This window comes from Vigna radiata, chromosome 10, assembly GCF_000741045.1.
Source record: "Vigna radiata var. radiata cultivar VC1973A chromosome 10, Vradiata_ver6, whole genome shotgun sequence".
Taxonomy (NCBI): Eukaryota; Viridiplantae; Streptophyta; class Magnoliopsida; order Fabales; family Fabaceae; genus Vigna; species Vigna radiata.
The window spans coordinates 75606-97971 of NC_028360.1; the positions used below are offsets into that span (position 1 = coordinate 75606).

Genomic DNA, 22366 nt, shown 5'->3' on the forward strand with positions numbered 1-22366 from the left:
GATGTGTGGGGGCAGTCAACAGTCCCTGTAAGTTGCCGGGGCGTTACACTCAGCGGTCAGTTTTGCCACTGAGCAGTTTCCCTCTAATCGCTTTGAACGCTCAGCGGACCATTCTGACGCTTAGCGGCCCAAAAAAAGGTATTTAACCAACAATCAACGTTTTTAAACAAACAATTTTCATATATAAAAAAAAAAAAAACTACGTAAACATTTCAAATAAACAATCTTTTATAAGAAAAAACTACGTAGCCATAGTGATAAGCTTATAGCCATTTCAACTTCTCTTAAATCATTATGGCTCATTTGTCTTTAAAGATAAACTTATACACTTAAAGGAAAGTTTTAGCTTCAATTAATTTGTGTTCTTTGTTTTATACGAATTTACCAAACAATACGACTTTATAATTCATACTTTACATAGACAATAAAGGTTAAAGATGAAAAATTTAGAAGTTGTAAAAAGTAAAACAAAAAATAACTTAATAAAACTAAAAGTAAAAAAAAATTGGACATGCATTCCCAAAATTATCCATATGAACTGTTAAAAGAAAAATAAAATTAACTTATACATAAACTAAAGTCTTTTGAGAAGTTATATTACAAATCAGCTCTTTCATTGCTCCTTATATTTTTTCTTATAAATATTTAGAAAAAAAAGTTTGTTTAAGATAATCATAGTATTTTAAAGAAAAAAAACGTAACCAAATTATTTGCAAATCGAACAACCCACAATTTATTAGGTTCCTACTAAATTAGCTCATATGTTACCAAACTTATCCTAAATGTGATACCCTTCTTAAAAAATGTGAATATTATTTAATACTTAGCAAATAATCAATTGAGCTAAATAATTTTGGGGATTACCACAATGAGTATTATCCCCTTATAATCTTACAAATGTAGACAGACATATACATGAATTTGTATGCACATTAATTATCCATACCATGTCTTTTCTTCTTCAAATGTTTTCATGAATGTACTATTTTCAAGTATGACATTTATATATGTGACTATTCAATTTGTATTTGTTGGTTGAAATTTAATAATGTATCCATACAATGCATCTAAAGAGAATGGAATTTTCTTTGGTAGAAAGAAAAAGAAAAATGCAATAGTTGATCTAGTGGGATGGAAGCTAGGTATATACCAAACCACATAGACAATGCAATAGCGAAGGGTATTACGGAGAGAGGAACAGCAGAAGAAGAAGGTTATAGATTAGAGAATTGCTAAGAAAGAAAAAGAGAAAATAGAAAAGAAAAAAAAGAGAAATTCAGTGGAATAATCCATGAAACATTTCTCTATATAAACACATATCCACACACCACAATCTCCTTCTGCTGCGGTAACTGCAGAGACAATAAGAGAGAAAGAAAAAGGAAAGAAACGGTGCGTAGCGCGGAAAGCGGAAACCCGCGGAAGGAGGAATCAGCGGTGCTCCACCGGCGATCGCTCATCGGTGCCGGCGAACTCAGATCGCTGCTCTTGCTTCTCCGGTAAGTCGGTGGATCATTGCCGTGGCGTTCTTATGTTTTTTCAGTTCATGGATCTGCAACTTTTATCGCCGATTGTCGCGTGTTGTTGCTCGTTTTCCGATTGTTGTGTGTTTATTGAGAAAGTAGGTTTTGATTTCCGTAATTTCGGAGTTCGTTAGTTTTTTCGGCGTGTGCTAGCGTAGTTCTCGTGTTTAGGGATTGAAATCTGGTGGAAGTGCTGTGTTTAGGGAAATACTGCTTGTGGTGTTATGTTTGTTTTGGATTGTGCTTGGACGTAAATTTAATTTAAGCAATTTTCTTTTTGCCGGTTCGATTTGTGGTTCTTGTGACGAGTTTTGTGGTGTTTGGGGATTGTTGTTGTGTTTTTTGTGTGCAGGAAATTGTGCCATGCGATTCTTCCAGAGGCATTTTGTGTTATAGTATAGCAGTGCTGGTATTTTGGCTCACTGGTGGAAAATTGTTATATATGGGCTGAGGTGTGCTTTTCATGGGAGGTGTGGAGGATGAAGAACCAGCTTTGAAACGAATGAAAGTATCCTCAAAAGGATTAGGTGGTCTATCAAACGGTTCGTGTTCAGTGGAGCCTGTTGGAGGCTCTTCAAGCGACTTGATGGCGCGGCCCCTGTCATCTGAAGGGGACGGCGAAGTTGTTGGTTCCAGAGGGGTTATAAAAAGAGAGGAGTTTGTTAGGATAATCACAAAGGCATTGTATTCGCTTGGTTACAAGAAGAGCGGGGCACGTCTAGAGGAGGAGTCTGGCATACCTTTGCACTCGACTGTTGTGAATCTATTTATGCAGCAAATACTTGATGGCCATTGGGATGAGAGCATAGTCACATTGAATAAAATTGGTTTAGCAGATGAAAATGTTCTCCGGGCAGCTTCTTTTTTGATATTGGAGCAGAAGTTTTTTGAACTTCTTGATGGGGAAAAGGTCATGGATGCATTGAAGACATTGAGGACTGAGATTACACCTCTTAGCACTGATAGTAGTAGAATTCGTCAACTTTCTTCCTGCATGCTTTCTCCATGTGGCCAAGTTGGTTCTTCAAAGCGAGATATTGTACAGGTGAGAACTCGGTCAAAACTTCTGGAGGAATTGCAAAATCTGCTTCCCCCAACTGTACTGATACCTGAAAAGAGATTGGAACATTTAGTTGAGCAAGCTCTTATCTTGCAACGAGAGGCTTGCATGTTTCACAACTCATTGGATAGAGAGATGTCATTGTACTCAGATCATCACTGTGGAAAAACTCAGATACCTTCTAGGACATTACAGGTTAGAAAGAGATATTTATATAGGCCTATGTTTACATGGGAACCTTTATATTTAACTTTATACTTTCAACCTCACGGTAATTTTATGCAAAATCTTTATGGGTTACTTGATAGTCATTGGTGGCAACATCATTCTCTTTACATGTTCTTTATTTTATTTTTGCTTTTTTCTTTCAAATGGAATTATGTGATGAAGCCACTATTTTCTATTTTGTCTCCTTGCATTCAGTAATTGCTCTATCATATAAACTGCTGTTTTGCTAAATTTTGTGAATATTTAGTTTTGCATCTGGCAAATGACTATGATTATCATATACTTAATGTGAATCATTTTTCTCTTTTGCTGAGATGATGAAACATTATTTATGAGAAATTTTGTTAAGGAACCACCAAATAACATTTTGTTGATAGTAGTTTCACAGCAATTGTCAAATGTGTTGATCTTATACAAAATAAATATGTGAAGCCATTTTGTATTTTATATCATAAGATGTACTTGTAAACGTGAAGCTTCTCTATAAGTTTGGTTTTTAGGTGCTAAAGCTTACTTTTGTTCTAGGATTTCTGTTTAACTTATTCATATTCGGTTACTTGAAACCATTCATTTTGAGTTCTGCTTATCCTGGTTTGCTTATAGATTGAACTCTATTTTCATAATGTTCTTGTCTGTTTTGTCTTATTTTATGTCTTATATTGCTCACTCTTATTACCTTATGTCCTTCTACTTCTCACTGCTCTTCTAGTCATCTGCATCGGCTGTATCAGCTCTCAGCCTTAACCTTGAAATCTCCATCTTTCCTTGCCATCTTGTGTATGTTGACTTACATATCTGTAACTGTAGGCTCTTTTCCCCTGAATAAAATAATTCCAATACATTTTGTGTGCCCTGATCGCACACACATTTACTTGTTTGATTATAGATTTAACTATATTTCCACAATGTTCTTGTCTCTCATATCTTGTTTTATGTCTTATATTTGCTCACTATTATTACACTTATGTCCATGCACTTCTTAGAATGCTCTTCTAGTCATCTGCATCTGTTGTTTCAGCTCTCGATCTTTACCTTGAAATCTCCTTACTTCCACACCATCTTGTTTACACTTACATATCTGTAACTGTAGGCACTTCTCCCCTAAATAAAATAATTTCAACACATTTTGTGTGCCCTGATCACACACTCATTCACTCATATTCTTACTGTAAGTTGGGGACTGTTTGGTTGAAGAGCTTAATTTTGGACCATGCAAGTACTTGTGTATTTGTTGTTTTTATACTTGAAGTGGAAAATGTGGTTAAACTGTTTCCATATAAGATGTACGCTGTTTTAATTAGTTATCTGAGAAAGGTATTGAAATAATCTGAAAGCATCTTCTGGACATATCATAAGCTATTTTGACACAGGTGCTTATGTCATATAATAAGTCAAAATAAATTGTAAATAAGTTCTTCCCAATGGGCCCTTGTTCATCAACTAGAACCCACTACTACTCAAAGCTTAGGCAACACTTCATTGAGCCCAAACACATTGATGATCTGCTCATACACTGGATACCCAGGTTTAAACTTGGTGCTTAGATATCCTTTTGTAATTGGGGAAGTTCCATGCTTAATATTGCCATTAGGATTGACATACCACTTCGAACTAGATTTGTTTGCAGCTTCAGTCCAGCACTAACTATTTGCCAGGTCCAATTAGCAACATCAAGCTTTTTCCCTATTAGGTGGGGTCAACTACTTTAATCGAGTGATGCCATAATATTGCATTGTTGATAATTTCTATAGAGTCTTGACGAACCAGGACTCCTACATTCTTCTTAATGGCTTTCCCTATAATGTTTCCTTTGTACCTCATGTGTTTAGAACAAAGAAATCTACTGTTGCATTTGGTTGATGTTTTTCATTCCTAGGAGTAAGATATTTGTGAATGAACTTTTGAAGATAATACTTTCTTGACTGCTATCTTGTATCATTTAAACTTATTCCTAGGATTATGTAATTATATAACCAAAATTTGCCAAAAGTACTTTCTTTTTACTCACTATCCCCCTCTGCATTGTAAGAACGCACTACCCATTTTGTAAGGCATCGATCATTCTCATGGGAATGACTTGTCCGTTTTCCTCCTCAGTGGTAAGGAAGTGTTGGAACTTAAAAATGCATGTGCACCTCGAAATAAATTTTAGATGGGATTTTTTCGTATAAATCACAACAAACAGAGGAGTTGGGAATGTTATATACCTATCTTAATATGTCCTAAAAGTTGAAGTGGAAAATGTGGTGGCTAAACTGTTTCCTAAATTGTAAAACGAATGACCCCTAAGAGGAGAAATATGTCCTAAAAGGGAAGAGCAAAAAGAATTAAGGAGAAAGCATCAAAATAATAATTTTTAGACCTTCGTGATTTGTCAACTAGGGAAACACCTCTGGAAGTTCTAGAGTCCACTATTTCTAATGCAGTTTTCTCCATCTTGCTAAGGTAGTGTAGTCTTTTGTCTACGTACATAGTATACATATTTTTCTTAGTAAAAGTGAAATAGAAATACTCGGCCAATGATTTCATTAGATGTACTAAATAATGAATTTCATGTGATTCTAACAAATAAATATATTCGTCTCCTAGCCAGAGAAATAAATAACAGTATATAACTCATGATATTTGAATAATTTACAAAAACTAAAGATGCCCAAGTTAGTCAAACTAAAAGTGTAGAAATTTAATCACAATGGCATTATGATATCAGTGGTGACTGTCGAAAAGATCCGTGACAATGACAAAGTAGGTCATGACGGATGGTACTATATTATTGCCATATTGTGAAGAGAGAAATTAAAAAGGAATAAAATGAAATCTTGTGTTATATATTTATATGAGTATTTTTATTTATATTGAAGAAGAGATACAATAAATAGGAAAAAGATCAATATCTAATAATGGGGAATATTTATCACCCTACTTAATATAATCAAATCATATCTCTAACACTCTCCAGTTAGTTGAAGCATGTGTCATACGAGACAAGCTTGTTTCAAATGTCATGAACTCTAGATCCTTGAGAGACATTGTAAACTTGTTAGCCAATTGGTTGTTGAAGCTGACAAAGTTGGCATGTATTTCCCAGACATGATTTTCTCTCGTCAAATTGATTCAATATGCCCCATCCTTTTGAATCCTTCCTTTATCACTCTCCTTCAAGTTGGAATGTACATATCATAATGAGTTGAACATGTTAAAAATGGTTAGAGGGCACAACATCTGATGGAGAAAGTGGTTGCTGCATACCATGATGTCAATTGTAACATATACTTGCCGAAAAAACATTGATGGTGAAAAATACTTGTTGAAAGAATGTTGGAGGTAACCCATACTTGTGGAGAAAACTTTGATGGTAAAGGATACTTGTTGAACTAATGTTGGTTTGGAAAAATGTTGGAGGTAAATAGTAATGGTGGCCTTAAGAAAAGCTTGATGATGGAAAAGGCTTGTCAAAAAGTTGTTGTAGGATGGCTTGAAAAAGCTAATCAGGAAGTCGGTGGTTTTGAATTGTGACTGCAGTAGTGAGTTGTAAATTTGATGTTGACATTGATGGCAAGGAAAAGATAAAGTTATTGGAAAACATATCTGGTTTCTAAAAAAAAAAAATTCTCCTATGAGTAGTTGGCACATAGAGAAAGCATTAATTTGGGTTCTTTTTTAGTTAGGTTTGTGATATCATATTGTAAGGGTTAGTGACAAAATAGGTCTCGGTGGATGGTATTGCTCTAGTACAATGTTGAGAAGTGAGAAATTGAGAAGGAATACAATAAATTATGTGTATTGTATAGATACATGAGCATTCTTGTTTATAGTGAAGAAGTGATATAACAAAAAGGAATAACAGAAATATCTAAGAATTGGATATATTTGGTAAGAAATCCCCAAGTTACTGATTGAATTGTATTTTTCTCTTGGAAAATTGAAATAGATGCCTCATTAATTGAATTTGAGTTGTAAATTTTGCATACAGGTTTGACCAAAATGTGTTTATAAACGCCAATTCCAAATTCAAGGAGGAAAAATGATGAATGAAATAGAACATGTGAAGTATTGAACCTTATTTGTCTTGGACAAGGTTCTATGAGATTGCAAGCTTTGTTATTGTCAAAGAAGGCTTTGTGAGATTGCAACCTTGTCAATTATTGAACAAGGCTTCCTAAGATTGCAACCTTGCCATTGTCAAACGAGACTCTATGGCCTTCTTCTAGCTGTTGTTGGATGAGGCTTTTTGACCCCTGTCTTAATGTTTCCACATCTGACGCATCCATTTGTTTTAGATTTGTGGTAACTTGTAGTTGATGGGTTGGGTCTTAGAGTTTTAGGCTATTTCAGTCTCTTAGTTTGTTTAAATTTATTGGGCCTCGATTTGAGCCCAATGGCATTTTCTTTTTTGCGTAAATCTCAACATATTTTTTTCAATAAACATAGCATATGAACGTAACATGTGATATAATTAATTAAACAATAATAATAATAAATAAAGTATCTTACAGGTAATATGTAATAACCTAATAAAGCATGATTTATGATATAATAATTAATAGTAATAAAAATACAATTAAATAGAACATAATTTGTATTAGCAAAGTAAATTAAGTAATGATAGAAACAAAATTCACGCATAATATGATGATAAAAAATGGGGCTCGCCCATTTGGTGTACACAATTTTTTTCTAGAATTATCATTAAGTATAAACCATTTCCTCCACATACTAGACACAACCGTTTTTCAACCATTTCATTCAACTTTTTATTTTTCAGTATCACTTAACGTCTGGCTCTAGAAGGGCAATTGAATAGAGCCTTAGACTCTTCTTGCAAAGAACTAGACTATATTGTCTAGTGTACAGGCAACACAAGCAATTTTATATTGTTTCACCCCAAGCAATTTTATATTGTTTCACCCAGACCATGGGCCACCTCCAATTCTCTTGTAAACAAAAGAAAGTGGTTTCACTAATCAAAATGATCAATTACGAGTACCCAACCACTTCTGATTATAGCTCATACATAAACAATTCCTAAACTACTCTTGGTTAGATAGCATTTATTTCCCCCTTCTCCACACCCCCACCCCCACCCCCACCGTGATTAAGACCTCATAGAAAAAAGAACAATAACTACTTTCTAAGAGATAACAATTGCAGCGGACTTGGTTTACTTCATGTTGTGAAGAATTACAATGGTTTTGCACACCCACAAAGAACACTTAATAATGAGCACTAGAAGATAGAAAGAATTGTATATTTTTGTTGTTCTTCTTCATCTTGAATCCTTTATATAGGCTTTTGCGGATGACCATTGTAGCAATTCTTTTGCTTATGTTTTATCTTTGCTTGATCTTTGTAATTAGCATGAAATCTTCTATACATTCCTTTATACATGTTTGATTAGAAGCTTGATATGGAAAGACTTGATATGCATCCTCATTTGCACTTTTGACTTGAATTGATAAGGAAACAGATTGCCTGTATATAATTGAATTGTGTATCATGCAATATATTGTTTCCGTAAGATATTTATTTCTTGACTATTTGTAGTGAAATCTTTCTTTTACTTGAATTTTTAACATTGAAGGTATAACTTGGTATATTCAAAACAACTATGATATAATTTATCTTAGAAAAACATTTGTATTTATGGCTTGTTTATGTAAGACTAGGTTTAAGCAAGATTTAATCATATGTACATGTAAAGAATATTAGATCACTTGTAATTGAGTTTGATAGTACCATTGGATAGTCTAGTGGTCTTTCTGACAGCACAAAACACACGTTATAATGTTTAGATAATAAACTCATGTTTATACAAATAATTCAAGCTTAGTATTTATTATCATCAAAACTCAAAGTCTATTGGTGTTTAGACTGTCTAAAGTCTCCCTATTTGGTGTACACAATATTTTCAGAGTTGCCTTTGAGTATAATTATTTTCTCTACATACAAGACACATAACTAACTGTTAGGAAGTTAAAAGTATATGAGGGGAGGAAATTAAAGGCGGGAAAGGAGGATAGTTTGTTGATAGAAAGAGAGTATAAATAAGAAACAAAATAAAGGGAAAAGGGGATTATTACATATTTTCCTTTTGGGCATAGATTGAACATTTTCGAGTGGAGGAATGGAGGCTTCCTTGGGACGTATAATTGTATTTCTCTTTATATACATTACAAATTCAATATATATACACATACTATCATCTTTTGTTGTTTTGAGTGTTGTTGTGAGAAGAGAGTGTTTTGTTTGGTCTCCTGAACAAAAGGAACCTAACGAGTTTGGTCTGACCTATCAGATCTGTATCGAAGGAGCAAACGGAATGCGTGTGAAGAAGAATGGAGGAAAGGGTGATCGTGATTGATTCGGCGGTAGAAGAGTTGAAAGCGTTTAAACGCGCTCGTGGATGACGAACGAGGAACCAGGATCAGAGTTTCGAAGGAAGTTGCGATTCCATCAATGCTGAACGCGAATGTGACCAAACGTGACCATAAGAGAGTCGAAGGAAGAAGCGAAAGAAGATAGAGGAGACGTGCAACATAGCTGGATGAAGCTTGTGGAACTATTAAGTTCAAAGGAGCGGACCCCATGTGCTGGATCGCAAAGGTAGAGAAATTTTTCGATCTCCAGAAAATGACGGAGAGGGAGAAGATTAAGTTGTTATATATCAGTATGGAGAGTGGCACGGGCTACTATTGGAGCGGAAGAAAACCAGGCATTTGACTTGGAAGATGTTCACCAATGCGGAGGTTTGGCGGACTAAATCGGGGCACCTGCGATAGAAGGGGAGCGTCGACGAGTACATCTTGGAGTATGAAGCACTTGAAGCTGAATATAACATGAAGAAACTGAACAAAACAAGTCTGCAAATAGACCTTTTGATTCCAAAAGGGACAGTTCTAAAAAAAAAAAAGCTTGATGGGGAGATTTTGAGCCCTCAGGAGAGGAAGGTTATGGATTGGCACTTTGCTCATTCGGAGTATGGTTGTGTTGCTTCACTTAATGGTGTTTCTCTTCCTTATTGGAATCAAGATGATGTGTATGGGGTTTTGGGGGAGCTCATTGTATGGTTAAAGGGGGTTATAGTTCTGTTGTTGAGTCTCTGGGAGAAGGAATTACAATTCACTTGAACCACGTTTTAACATGTGTCATATGGTATCAAGAAACCACGTTGTAACACTATATTTCTTGGTTTGTTAAGGAGGGAGGAGGAAATTGGTATGGCTGTTGCCAAGAGCGACAACAACAGTGAACCTTGTACTTCATACAATTGTTGCAAAGTAGCAGCCTTGATTGAGACCATATTAGAGACAAGTCAAGTCTCTAATCTAAAAGATTGGTACGTTCTTGACAAGCAATTGGGTTGGCGACATTTTGGTGTCATAAGGGCATGTTTGGACAAGCTAATAGGAGAGGTTTTGGCCTGCAAATCAATTGCCAAAGATAGGTTGGTTACTTCGGATGATTTGAGGAGTGTAAAACTTGAGATAGAGATAATGGCTAGGCTATTTGGTCACCATAGTGTTGTGGATCTCAAAGCAGTTTATGAAGAGGAAGGCTTTGTTCACAATGTAGAAGATGCGGTTATTTTAAGTGGGGAAAAGTTCATCCAAGAATTCAAGATATTGGTGTCACAAGCAAATAAAACACTAGAAGATCAATTGCATGGTTATTTCTTTGTAGGGTTATAATCTAATATTAAAAATTGGTTGCAACAACGTGGTCAAGAGGACTTAATTAGAGATGTGCAAATTGTTTTAGATGTGGGAGAAGGGTCAATAATAAAGAATCACACCCTCTATAGTGAAGATGTTAGGAATAAAAGAAGTTAGTTGTTAGTAAAGAGAGGGTATAAATAATAATAGAATAGGTGGAGAGAGGATTATCAGATATTTTACATTTGAAATAGACTGGACATTTTTCAGTGGACAAGAGAGGCTTCCTTGGGACTTGGGACGTATATTTGTATTTCTCTTTATATTACATTACAAATTCAATAATATACATACACATACTTTCATCTTTGGCTGTTAGAAATATTATTGTGAGAAGAGTGTGTTCTGTTTGGCTCCTGAACAAAGAAACCTAACAAATTTGGTTTGACCTGCCGGATCTATGTTGGAGGGAAGAAGAGAGAGCGAGGAAGAAAACCATAATGGAGAAGAATGGGAAAAAATTAAACGCACTAGAAGGAAGAATGACGGCGATGGAATCGTCAATGGAGGAATTGAAGGCGACGATGTGAGCGACGACTTTGGAGTTCCAAAGAGCTTCAGGAACCAGAATCAGAGCTTTGAAGGAAGACGAGATTTCGTTGAACGTGAATGGCGACTACCAAAGAGTTCGGAGGACGAAGCGGAAAAAGATGTGCAATGTAGCGGGATGAAGCGCGTTGAACTACCAACGTTCGAAGGAGTGGACCCCATAGGCTGGATCGCGAAGGCAGAGAAATTTTTCGATCTACAGAACGTGACTGAGAGGAAGAAGATGAAGTTGGTATATATCTATACGAAGGGAGGCACGTGCTACTATTAGATCTGCTTTTAGCGGAAGAAGACCAGACATCCGAATTGGAAGATGTTCACGGAAGCGCTGAAGCGGAGGTTCAGCGGACTGAATCGAGGCACCGTTCTTGAGAAGTTGGTGGCGGTGCAGCAGAAGGGGACTGTCGACAAATACACCCAGGAGTTTGAAATTTTGGTGGCGCAAGCATTAGGTGTGGGTGAGAAGATGGCAGAGGTGCAACAAGAGGGAACTGTCAATTCCGATAGAGGGCAGGAAGACGAAGAAGATGAGAAAATTAACAATCTCTTGAATTTGGAAAATATGGGTAAGGAAATGGGAGAAACGAAGTTGAAGTTGAGCACACATCAACCACCTTTGTTGATTTAGTACCGTCTCTTTCACATTGGTTGCACAATTAAGGGCACTCTTTTGGTTAACGGAAAGCTTCTTCCTAGGACAATACAGGTAATGATTAAAGTTGAGAAAGACCTTAGTCTGAATATGCAAAGCATAAATTCATTGGAGGTAGTGAACACAAGCATCAAGCCAAATAGAACTTATTTATCTAAAAATCTGATTACACTTTTGAGCTATGGAGGAGTGCTTAATGAATTCTTCAAGGCTTTACTAGAGAGTAATTTGGAAGATGTAAATCATGTTTTCTCCAACAAGCGTGTTGCACTCAGAGCATCCATTGGTAATGGCACCATGGATGAATACATTGTGGCAAAAATGATTTTATGTGGAATTCCTCTGGATGAGCCATTTTTGCAATGGAGGAACACAAGAAACTTAGAGGAGGGAAGCTATATATGCCTGAATGTTTCTATTTAATGGGGACAGTAGATGCCACTTGATGCCTAGAGAAAGATCAAGATTGTATGATACATGGGAATGGCCAAATTACTGGGGATGTGTTGGTCTACAGAAATCCAGGTTTACATTTTGGCGACATTCACATAATGTGTGCCACATATGTGGATAAGTTAGAATCTTTTGTTGGACTTAGCAAGTATGCAAATTTTTTCCCGGGACTCGCTCAGTGGCAGATGAAATTGCTAGAGGTGATTATAAAGCAATCATGCAGAGTACTGTCCACTGATTCACCCATATTTTCTTCTGATGAGAGTGCCTGCTGTTCTGAATGGAATGCAGTCATGGAAAGGCTAACTAGTTGGAAAAGAGATGAAGTCATAGGAAAATTGCTTCCTGGTGAAAATATTTGGAAGTTTTTGTAGACTAAAAGGTCAAGATACCCTGGCTAATTTTATGATTTTAATATACCGTAGAATAAGTGGTCAAGATTATGAGAAGTTACCATTTGGATTTTTTGATAGAAATGGAGAATTTGTTGAGAGTTATATAACAGCAAACAACAAAATTGATGTTGGTGGGAATATACTTGGCTGTTTTTGCTTCTTGCAGCTTGTAATGTCAGACCTGAATCAGTCCTCTGAAGAACACGAGCCAATAGGCAGAGAAAACATTTCTGAATCAAAAGAGTTAGCTTATATACTACAAGAGATTGAAACCATGACTCTGGCTTGGAGCTTGAGCCAAGCGGAATTTGTGGACGGGGAGACAAAAGTTAGTTGTTAGTAGAGAGGGTATAAATAATAACAGAATAGGTGGAGAGAGGATTATCGGATATTTTACTTTTGGAATAGACGGGACATTTTCTAGTGGAGGAAGAGAGGTTTTCTTGGGACTTGGGACGTATAATTGTATTTCTCTTTATATTACATTGCATATTCAATAATATACATACACATACTTTCATCTTTGGCTGTTTGGAGTATTATTGTGAGAAGAGTGTGTTCTGTTTGGTCTCCTGAACAAAGGAACCTAATAGAAGACAAAACCAAAGAAGTGAGATTTGTAATAGAAAAATATATTAGGATGGAGATGACTTAATTAGAGATGTGCAAATTGCTTTAGATTTGGGAGAAGGGTCAACCATAAAGAATCACACCCTTGTAGTGAAGAAAAAACCAACGAAGTTGAGATTTGCAACAAAAAAATATATTAGGATGGAGAAGGAGGAAGGGGATGCAACAATAAAGAGAGTTAAAGGTGAAGATGCATTTAGGCAACAATTTTTCTCAAAACTAGATTACGTAATATGAATAAGAATTCATGGTTGAATTTAGATGTGATAATGATTGAAACATCATTGATATTGGAATTTTGGGATTCCAACTTATTGGGTTCAAAATCAAGTATAAAAAACCTCTTTGGTATCGACCACCACCCAAGCCTCCAGACCTGAATGCAGGCAGTAGCCAGACCTGAATGCAGGTAGTAGCTAGCAGGTTTCTTTTCGATGATAAGGCAATCTCACAATGCCAGGGGATTGTTCAAATCATGAGGACATGGAAGGTTTATGGTAGAAGGAAAAATAAGAGGAAGCAGTGGAAAAGGTTATAAGGGAATATAAGAATAAAGGAAAGGATGGAAAAATAAGTGGAGGCAATGTTGTCAGTTGGAAGTTGGTCTATATAATTAGACCAATCAGTTCCTTGGGAGGATGATAGTTTTGTAGATTGAGCTTTAACTCTTTGTGAAGGGGAAACCCTTGGAGGAGAGAGTGCTTTTCGATTTTGTGTTCTTTATAGCCTTTTCAATAAAAGAATATTACTCTTCTATTCCTTTTCAATTCTAGGTTAATAACACAAGCTCACAAGTGAAATTGTCCTATATTTAGTTTTATCAGTTGATTAATCAATTACATCTTTTCCTTTAGTGAAAACATAATAACCTTTAGTTGGTGATAGCAATTACATCTTTTCCTTTAGTGAAAACATAATAACCTTTAGTTGGTGATAGCAATTGATTTTAAGAGGACAAGGCATTGTGTTTTGCCATTAATTTCTTATTTATTTCCATAGAGGACTTTCCATTGGTCTACCATTGATCAACCAAACTATTTAGAATATATAAAGTATTTCCTTTGAAAAACTACAATACCTTCTTTTTTATTGGCCTACTTCAATGTCCAATAACATTTGAGACTTCTAAGATCCTTATTTTTATTGCATGTGTTCTCTTAGTTAAGAGATTCTAGTAGCATAGCATAATTCCTTGTAATGACTATACCATTAATATGTAATATTAGGATCTGTTTGTGTTTTAGTCCACAAGTTTGAATAATGTGGCTAAATTTCCAGACTAAACATGTAGAGATTGTTTGAGACCATAGAGTGTGGCACAATTTACAAACCAAATTAGACTCTGCTTGAGTAGCAAACTCAGGATTTTGCTCCATGTAGACTTCCTCTACTAGATCATCACGAAGAAAAGCATTTTTAATATTCAGATAGTGTAGAAGCCAGGGACAAATCACTACACTATGGCAAGGAAAAGTTGAACAATAGTCATTTCACTTGAGAATTAAATTGTAAAATAATTCTAGAGGGTTTGATTAATCCCTCTCATGATCTTCTATTTATAAGAATAAATTGATACAAGACTGCAAGATAATTAAGGTAACCCTAGACACAATATAATCATGATAATTAGAGTAACCTTAAGTATAATATAGTCATGATAATTAGAGTAACCTTAAACACAATATAATTATGATAAAATAGGATAAATATTCTAACACTCCCCTCAAGTTGGAGCATACAAATTGTATGTACCAAGCTTGAAACAAATAAACTCAATTCGAGGACTTTTTAATGACTTGGTCAGTACATCTATGAGTTTATCGTTTGACCCAATAAACTCAGTACATATTTCTTCTGTCAACAACTTTTCACGAACAAAATGATAATCAATTTTTATGTTTAGTTCTCTTGTGAAACATTAGATTTGATGCAATGTAGAGAGCAACTTGATTGTCGCAATACATCTTCATAGTATGGATGTCACAAAATTTTAGCTCTTGAAGAAATTGTTTCAGCCGAATAAGTTCACATGTCAGTGACACCATTGCCCTATACTCGCTTCAGCTGTTAATCGAGCTACTACATTCTGTTTCTTACTTTTCCATGAAATAATGTTTCCTCCTAGAAAAACACAATATCCTGTACTAGACCTTCTATCAATAGGCGAATCTGCCCAATATGCATCACAATACCCAGAGACCTAAATGCTTCCTTTATCTTCATATAACAATCCCTGGGAGCCTTTTTGACATACCTTAGAATGCGAATGAGAGCATTCCAATGGTCAACACATGGAGCCTGCATGAATTGACTAATCACTCCAACTGCAAAGGATAGATCTGGTCTTGTAATAGTGAAATAAATCAGTTTCTGAACTATCCTCCTATACCTCTCTGGATTGGAGAATAATTCACCTTCTTTTGTCCTTAATTTATGGTTTGGGTCCATGGGACTGTCTACCAGTCTGCAATCAATCATGCATGTTTCTTGTAATATATCAAGAGCATATTTCCTTTGGGAGATTACAACTCTATCTTTTGATTGCGCTCCTTTAATGCCTAAGAAGTATTTGAGACTTCCAAGATCCTTGGTTTGAAAATGTCTACATAAGTAAACACATTTCTTATAATTATAATATCATCAACATATACTATTAAGTAAACACATTTCTCAAGAGAAGATTGACAGTAAAAAACCGAATGGTCTGCTTCACTGTTGTTTAGTCCAAATTTTTGAACAATAGAACTAAACTTTCCAAACCAAGCACGTGGTGATTGCTTGAGGCCATACAAAGATCGATGCAATTTGCATACCATTCTAGACTCTCAGGAGGTTGCTCCATATAAACTTCTTCCTCAAGATCATCATGTAGGAAGACATTCTTGATATCCAATTGATGAAGTGACAAGTGACGATGGTTGCAATGGCAAAGAAGAGGCGAATAATAGTTATCTTGGCTACATGAGAGAAAGTGTCACAATAATTAAGACCATAAACTTGAGTGTAAGCTTTTACAACAACCCAAGCTTTGAGTTGATCAATTTCACCATCAGGGTTGACTTTAATTGCATACACCCATCAACAACCACCCGTTTGCACGAGGGAAGGGTTACCAGCTCCCAAGTATTAGTGTGGTCAAGATCCTGTATTTCTTCAATCATAGCTTGTCGCCATCCAGGATGATCAAGTGCTTCTTTCATGTTCTTGGGTATAACAAAGAGGACACTGAGGATAAAAGAGAAAAATAAAAGGGCGATAATCGATGATAGCTAAGAAAATTATAAATGGGATGAGGGTTTCGAGTGGAACGAGTACCTTTTCTGAGGGCAATAGGCCATGCAGAATCATTTTCACCAAGAGGCGTGGGAGGAGGTGACGACGGAGAAGAATCTGAAGTAGGAGATTCACCATTGTCTTGGGGAGGTGGACTGTCCATTAGGGCCCTGTGTGGGGTGATCTCAGTATGTGGAGAAACGGGTGTAGGAAAATGGTGATCAAAACTTGAAATGACAGAGACATTGGAGTTATTTGAATCAACCATTGGAATAGGAAGGACTTGCTGGAGGATAGAAAGAAAGAAGTAAGGAGTCTGTTCAAAGAATGTAACATTGACAGATATGTAATACTTAGTTTCAGGGGAGTAACACCAATATCTTATTTGAAGTATAACAAAACATATACAACAAAACACATTTGATAGCCTAAGAAAACACATTTGAGAGTGCAAGCGGAGAGTTTGTCAAGACTGGAGACATGTCCTGAACAAAATATACACAATCAAACACTCGGGGAGATGTGTGAAAGAGAGTATCATTAGGAAACAGAATGTAGAAAGGGACTTTATTATCAAGAGAGGAGGATGATATCCTATTAATAAGATAACATGCACTTAAGATGGCATCCCCTAGTGATGGACAGGAATATGAGAACCAAGCAAAAGGGTACGAACAGTTTCAACCAAGTGTCGATTTTTTTGTTCTACTATACCATTTTGCTGCGGTGCATGAGGACAAGTAGACTAATGTAAGATGCCATGGAAACTCAAGATGGCAGAAAATGAGGATGAGAAATACTCTTTTGCATTATCATTTCTTAATATTTTGATTACTTACCAAATTGATTCTTGATTTCATTCAAAAGGGATGTAAAGATAGATAACAATTCAGAACGATTTTTCAAAAGATAAACCCAAGTACATCTTGAATATTCATCAATAAAGGTAACAAAATATCTAAAACCAAAGGAGGAGATATGACTAGGTCCCCATATATCCTTCATGGCTGAAGCCCAATTTGTCATCGAAGAACTTAGGATGTTTTTGGAAGTGGACCCATTAGAGGATATCAAAAAGAAACTAGACAAATTTTACATGGTGTTAATCCTTCGTGCCCTACATCTTGATTTTGATCATCTCAGAGATCAACTTCTCACCAGTCATGAGGTCTCCTCCATGGAAACATTGACCACTCGCCTTCTGCGTCTCCCGGTACCTCAAACTCAGGAAGCACATGAAGTAGTGGAACCATTTGTCATGTTGTCACACGAGGAAGAGGAGGACGTGGCACTAGAGGAGGAGTACGAGGAGGTTGGGAACATACTCAATGCACACTCAAGAAAATTGTTATTCCTTATATGGTTTTCCTTCCAAAATCGTCAATATTTCAAAGACTGGACTTCCACTCTGAAGATTGAAACTTCCACTTCTAAGTTCATCGAGGATGAATAAGAGTATTTAAGGTTAAAGTCTAATAGCTTGGCACAACCATCTCAATCTCCCAGTACATCATGAGCCTGCATTTCTCAATCCATGGAAGGTCAAAATTCATGGGTAATTGACTCAGGTGCTTCTGATCATATTTCTTTTCGAGAAAAACCTTGTTTCATAACCCAACTTTAGAATTAAACTCTAAAATATTTTAGAGGGTTTGATTGATTCTTCTCATAATCTTCTAATTATAAAAATAAATTGATATAAGAGTACATGATAATTAGGATAACCCTAGATACAATATAATCATGATAATTAGAGTAATTCTAGACACAATATAATCATGATAAAATAGGATCTAACAATTTTCACCACCAGAATAGAGGCCATAAATCTAAATGTATCCTTTGGACAATAATTGCGCTAAGGTGATCACCTTTACCTTTGGGTCCAACTTTAATGACATACACCCAATGACAAACAATTGTCTTCTTCTCACATGGAAGAGGATCTAACTCCCATGTACTATAATGTTTAAGAGTTTGCATTTCAAAAATCGAGGTTTCCCGTCATCCAAGATGATAAGTGCTTTTTTCACTTTTAGGAAATAGTAAGTAGGCTGTGGATTATGACACAACGAGTACTTTTTAGAATAGCATTGGTCTTGAGGAGCCATGGTATGACTGACGATTAAGAAGGACTTGATGAAAAAGGACTTACCTTGGAGCATTGCAAAATTGGTGTAGGTTGGTAATTCATTTTAATCTCCCAACAAAAAGGAAGTTTAGGAGATGTCATCCGTATGCAACTTAAGCAAGGTAAAAAATAGGATTATGATTAAGATTTTTATTGAGTAGTTACTCTTCACAATCCTCATTGATCCCAGAAAGTATTCATTTTCTCTCATTTTACTGGGTGGATCTATGTCTATTTCTCCTATCTTTAACGCATACGTAGTTATGCTGTTATTCTCTCATTTGATTATCATATGCCACAAAGATAGTTGTTTGAAAGTAAAATATAATCACAATTAGGACATCTTCACTGCAATAGTGACGTGAGTCTTATACGAACTTCCCGTCGGAGTGTGCTAACATGAAAAAAAATTTAAAATATGGTCTAATATAAGAGTCTATGTTTTATGAATGAAGAAATATTTTTGTCATAAAAGCATCACTTTCATTATTAAAGTGTGGATTTTATAAAACTTTTGCATTGGAGTAAAAGTTGCAAGGAGGTTTTAAAATGGTGGTATGGGTGGAACCCGCAAAAATGTAAATTAAAATCTGCTGTAATGCTCAAATTCATAATTCCCAAGTTTTATTCATGCCAAAGATTACTGTAGTTCTAATCCAAAGGTATAGACTATTTATCCCTATTTTTCAATACTCTACCAATGTCATTGAAGTTTTCAAAATATATAGCTTTAGGAATACTAGCTTGTACATATACAAAATTCAACTAGATACAGCTATTAACAATTGAAGTCTTGGAAGTTGACTTTATGATGCATCATTCAACGACACTTCAGCCAGCTACTTCATGTTGTCAGAACCCTACAAACCCTCCGTTATCTAAAATATTCCATATGTAGCGCATTTTGAGATCTTGACAACTAACTCTAAGATTAAGTTATAAGTATCCAGACACTTCGGAAACCCGCCCTTAAAAGCTTGCTGTTAAAGGGGGAGAACCAAACACTCAAATACCTCATTGAGCATCCCATACTACTTGATGTAGGATTTATGCACTCATAATAGCCAAGTCTCAATTAATTGCTTTTTGGGCTCACCTAAATATTAAGCAGCCACTTCGCATTCTTTTTCATTTAGGATACAATATGATTAAAATGGTTTACATGTAATTTGAAATTAAAGCTTTGTAATTTGGAATGTTGAAATACAATCCAGTTGTTTTGTTTGAGTTATCTTATGTTCTTTATTGATATTGATATAACTTTTGGGTGTTTGATCTATTATAATTAAGTTAAACAAAAAACTTAGTATTTGTCTTAGGGCTTTGGTTTTGTCATTACGAGGTATCATTAGTGTTGGTTGATCCTTGTGGAGTACCAGATGGTTATAGCAGATTTACATGGTGATAATGTATGCTTTGATGATTCTACACGAAGTTCTTTTAATGGTTATCTGAAACTGTATTGGATTAGCCCTATCAATTTTATCAGCTAATGATGTCAACATACACTACTATGTTAACTCATGTTAAAGGTTGCATTTAGTGTTTTTACTATCCGTGTTTTCTGACTTATGTGGTCTGTTTTTCTTGCTCTTGTCTTGTACTGATCCAATATTTTTATTTATTGCAATGTCTTTTGAATGAATAGTAAGCACAAACAATAGAAAATAATATTGAAATTTATTATTTAGAATTGATTGAAAATACATTCTAACAATCTAATTCTCCTAAAAAGAGAAATAGAGAAACTAGGAAAACAAAAATAAAATAAAAGATTGTATATCTATTTTCTCTAATTAGGAAGATTCTAAAGAAATCTTCTCTAATTACAATACAAACTTTTATGCATACAAGACATTTATGTTCTGATGTTATTTTCTTTTCCTGCAAATATTGCAGATATTAGAAGCACATGATGATGAAGTTTGGTATGTGCAATTTTCGCATAATGGGAAATATTTAGCTTCAGCATCAAATGATCGATCTGCAATCATTTGGGAGGTAATATCTGATGGCTAATCATACTCTTCTGATATTTTTTTATCATCTGACGCTCCGTGAACATATCAATTGTAATATTACATACTCTGGTCACAAATAGAATATGATGAGATGCCTTTCATCTTACGACTACGAAGGATATTTGCATCCTTCAATATGATCCTAACTTCAAAATGTCCAATTCTATCTAACTTGTTTCTTTTCTTTTCTAATAGTCAACAGAATTGTGCTAACACTGATGTGTTTAAAGATAGTAAACCATCTCGAAGATGTGACTTATGTTTGTTAGATAGAGTGTAGTCTATAGGTGTAGTGAGATCAAGAGCGCAAAGAAGGTAGACCAAATTGATTTCCATCTAAAAGGAAACAACCACTTAGCATAGATTAATTATGTATGAATTGTGATCATTATGTCCTAGTTCTTTGGATAAGGTAAAATGAAGAATATAAAGAGAGCATGTTCTAGTCTCTCCTAGGTTCGCATATTATGGCTCTCATTGGAAAGGTGGTGTCAGGATGAGTCACAGTATGGTAATCTAGTGAATCGCAGTGAGGTAATTTAGCTTACCAACTTGCGCTTGGTATTTCCAAAGATAAGAATGAGGTTCCCTTTGGTCAACTACAAGTTTGAAAATTGGATCCATTCAGGGTCATCAAAAATATGCTATGGCGGTACCATAGCAGAAATCGGTGGCAACGAGGCGGAAGTTGCTGAGTGGTGGCAAGAGCATAAGGGAAACAAAGGAGGAGTGGCGGGGGCTGTGTAAAAAAAAATAATAGAGACTGTGGTGGGAAACTAAAAGAAAAGATGAGGACCAGACCTAAGAAGTGAAAACCCTAATAATCCTTTTATTATTCTATTTTTTCCACTAAGAGTGAGGTTTTTTCTTTCAAAAAAGGAGTTGGGCCAAACAGCCTGGCCCAAGCCTAACATTACAAAAATTATTGACTTCGGATACCCTTTACCCACATTGAACCCGCATCCTCTCTCCTTCACTATTGTGCAGTCCAGCTGCATGTCCACCCTACCCACATTGAACAAGCAGCTCCTGCATTATGTTTTATTATATTTTAAATTTTGAACTTGAAAATTCTGGCTTTTAATTTATTTTATTGTTATTTGAATTTTTTAAACATGATTTATTATTAGTTATTTATAGTCTTTCGTCATTTTAGTTACAATTATATTTCTAGATATTTTAAAGTTAGCAATATTTATATTTTGCATTTTCTATATATATATATATATATATATACACACACACACACACACGTATGTATATGTATATGTATATATTATTTTATTTTTGTACACAATGCTTCTGTCATAACCCGTTCTTCGAATTTTTGAAATTTTATGTCTAATATTTTCTGTTATTTTGTATCAATAAAGTAGATCCATTGGTATTTATTGTCCATGAAACTTTTAGGACATTGTGCCATTTCTATATTAATGATCTTTTAGGACATTGATATTTTGACTAAAACTTTTGAGATATTGTTTGAGTTGTACAATACCCTCCTTATCATTCACATATACAATTAGATAAAGGCATCCGTGGGCAGAATGATAATAAAGCAAAATATAATCAACATGATTTGAATCATTCCAAACAGCTAGGGTTCAAAAATTCCCAAACCATGCAAGGGTTGATTGTTTCAGTCAATCTAGTGACTTACATAGGCAACATACTAAATTAGATGACTCCCCTTGAACAACAAATCTAGGAGGCTATTTCTTGTAGACATCTCCATCAAG

General features: G+C 35.3%; 1 protein-coding gene across 2 annotated transcripts in view; it reads left to right on the forward strand.

Annotated features, from left to right (window-relative positions):
* The first annotated feature begins 1094 nt into the window (after positions 1-1094).
* Positions 1095-22366, forward strand: part of LOC106775671 (uncharacterized WD repeat-containing protein C343.04c) — a 29433-nt gene continuing 8161 nt past the window's right edge. Inside the window, exons 1-3 of one of the 2 annotated variants that reach the window (XM_014662817.2) lie at positions 1095-1499; positions 1876-2778; positions 20506-20607. In XM_014662817.2, coding sequence (XP_014518303.1) covers positions 1987-2778; positions 20506-20607 — 894 coding nt within the window. In that variant the 5' untranslated portion in view covers positions 1095-1499; positions 1876-1986. The remainder of the gene's footprint in view (positions 1500-1875; positions 2779-20505; positions 20608-22366) is intronic. The other variant, XM_014662816.2, reaches the window with a different exon arrangement.